The sequence below is a fragment of the Anneissia japonica genome, unplaced genomic scaffold, assembly GCF_011630105.1.
Source record: "Anneissia japonica isolate Jap-2015-1 unplaced genomic scaffold, ASM1163010v1 scaffold11118_len1460_cov98, whole genome shotgun sequence".
Lineage (NCBI taxonomy): Eukaryota > Metazoa > Echinodermata > Crinoidea > Comatulida > Comatulidae > Anneissia > Anneissia japonica.
The window spans coordinates 1-1,446 of NW_022730958.1; the positions used below are offsets into that span (position 1 = coordinate 1).

Consider the following 1,446-nt stretch of genomic DNA (forward strand, 5'->3'; position numbering starts at 1 on the left):
TTCATTTGAGATCCACCACTGGGTGTCTTTCCCTGACAAACTTGCCAGAGCTTAAATTAAAAAAAATCTTTGGTATATCCATCACCTAATTGGGACTGAATAGATTTGACCTCTACAAAACTTCTTTCCTTGGGGCCCGGTTTTTTTCAAACTCTTGGATTCACCGTTGCCTAAGTGCATACTGTCCTCCGATAAAAATTAGCATTTCTTGCCTTAGTCAATCAATAATTATGCTTGTAGTACTGAAGTCTTCAAAAAACTCTTAAAAGCTCATTTATTTCCTAAATAATCCTCTTCCTACAATAAACCTTTTCTAAGCGCCTTGTATCCTTTGGCAAAAGGCGCTATATAAATTTCTATATTATTATTATTATTATTATTAATTATAATTATAGTACCACACGGCATCCGTGCAAACAAGTGGAAAAACTATAATAATAATTATATAATTATATTATATAAAATTATTTGGAAATGAGGCAATAGAAATACGGTATTCTTTAGAATCGACAATTGTATCTTTTCAGTTTTTGGAATAAAGTAATATTTACAATACACAAAGAGAACGTCAATAGACCTACAAATATAACTCTCTTTCTCAGTATGATTTTATAAGTCTTCATGACTAATAATAGACTCATTCTTATCCATTATATTAGATTCAGGAAGAAGTGAATTCAGTGCTTGGAGACAGGGAACCGACGATGCCACCATTTACGAAACACTGCGCATGGCGTGCCCAGCGGCGCAGCTCGTTCCGCACGCGACGCAGAAGGATGTCAATTTTGAAGGTTATCAGAAAGAGTACGGTCATTTTTGGCAATATTTGGGGGCTGCATCATGATGAGCGCTACTGGGAGGATCCTGAAAGGTTTAACGCAGACCGATTCTTGGACAGTGATGGGCAGCTGGACATCAACAAAGACTCGTACTTTCCATTTGGCCTTGGTATGTTATATTGTCAATGATGAATATTCAAGTGTGGATGGAAACGGTGAAATATCACAATATTAGAATAGGGGCCTAATAATTATAATCATCATCAATACCATCATCGTTCTCATCTTTTTCACCATTATCGTCTCCATCATCACCACACTAACGACCACAATCGCATGCAGTGTGAAAGTGTTGTGTCTAAATAAATTCTAATATTTTATATTTTAGCTGGCTTTAACTGGTTTTGTTTTATTTCAGGAAAAAGGCGATGTCCAGGTGAAGGATTTGCTAAGAAGGTGATGTTTCTTTTTATTACCGTCATATACCAACGTTACGGATTTGAAGCAGCGGATGGCGAAACGCTTCCTGACGTCGCTGATGGCGTGATTTACGCCGGAGTTCACAATTCACCTCCATACAAACTCACAATAGTGCCACAATAAAAAAAAAATCGAATTCATCTAAGCTGACTATGTTGGCTATTATCAATAAATATAATTATAAGTG

At 36.4% G+C, this 1,446-nt stretch overlaps 1 protein-coding gene across 1 annotated transcript; it reads left to right on the top strand.

Moving 5' to 3' along the window:
* The first annotated feature begins 622 nt into the window (after positions 1 to 622).
* On the top strand, positions 623 to 1,440 carry LOC117115188 (steroid 17-alpha-hydroxylase/17,20 lyase-like). Its single transcript, XM_033258895.1, has 2 exons — positions 623 to 948; positions 1,198 to 1,440. The coding sequence occupies exons 1-2, from the start codon at positions 705 to 707 to the stop codon at positions 1,380 to 1,382; spliced, it is 429 nt and encodes a 142-aa protein (XP_033114786.1). The 5' UTR covers positions 623 to 704; the 3' UTR covers positions 1,383 to 1,440.
* Positions 1,441 to 1,446: the final 6 nt, after the last annotated feature.

Coding starts and splice junctions, on each gene's coding strand:
- LOC117115188 (XM_033258895.1), top strand. CDS start 705: ATGCCACCATTTACGAAACACTGCGCATGGCGTGCCCAGCGGCGCAGC. Junction 949..1,197: donor GTACTTTCCATTTGGCCTTG/GTATGTTATATT, acceptor GTTTTATTTCAG/GAAAAAGGCGATGTCCAGGT.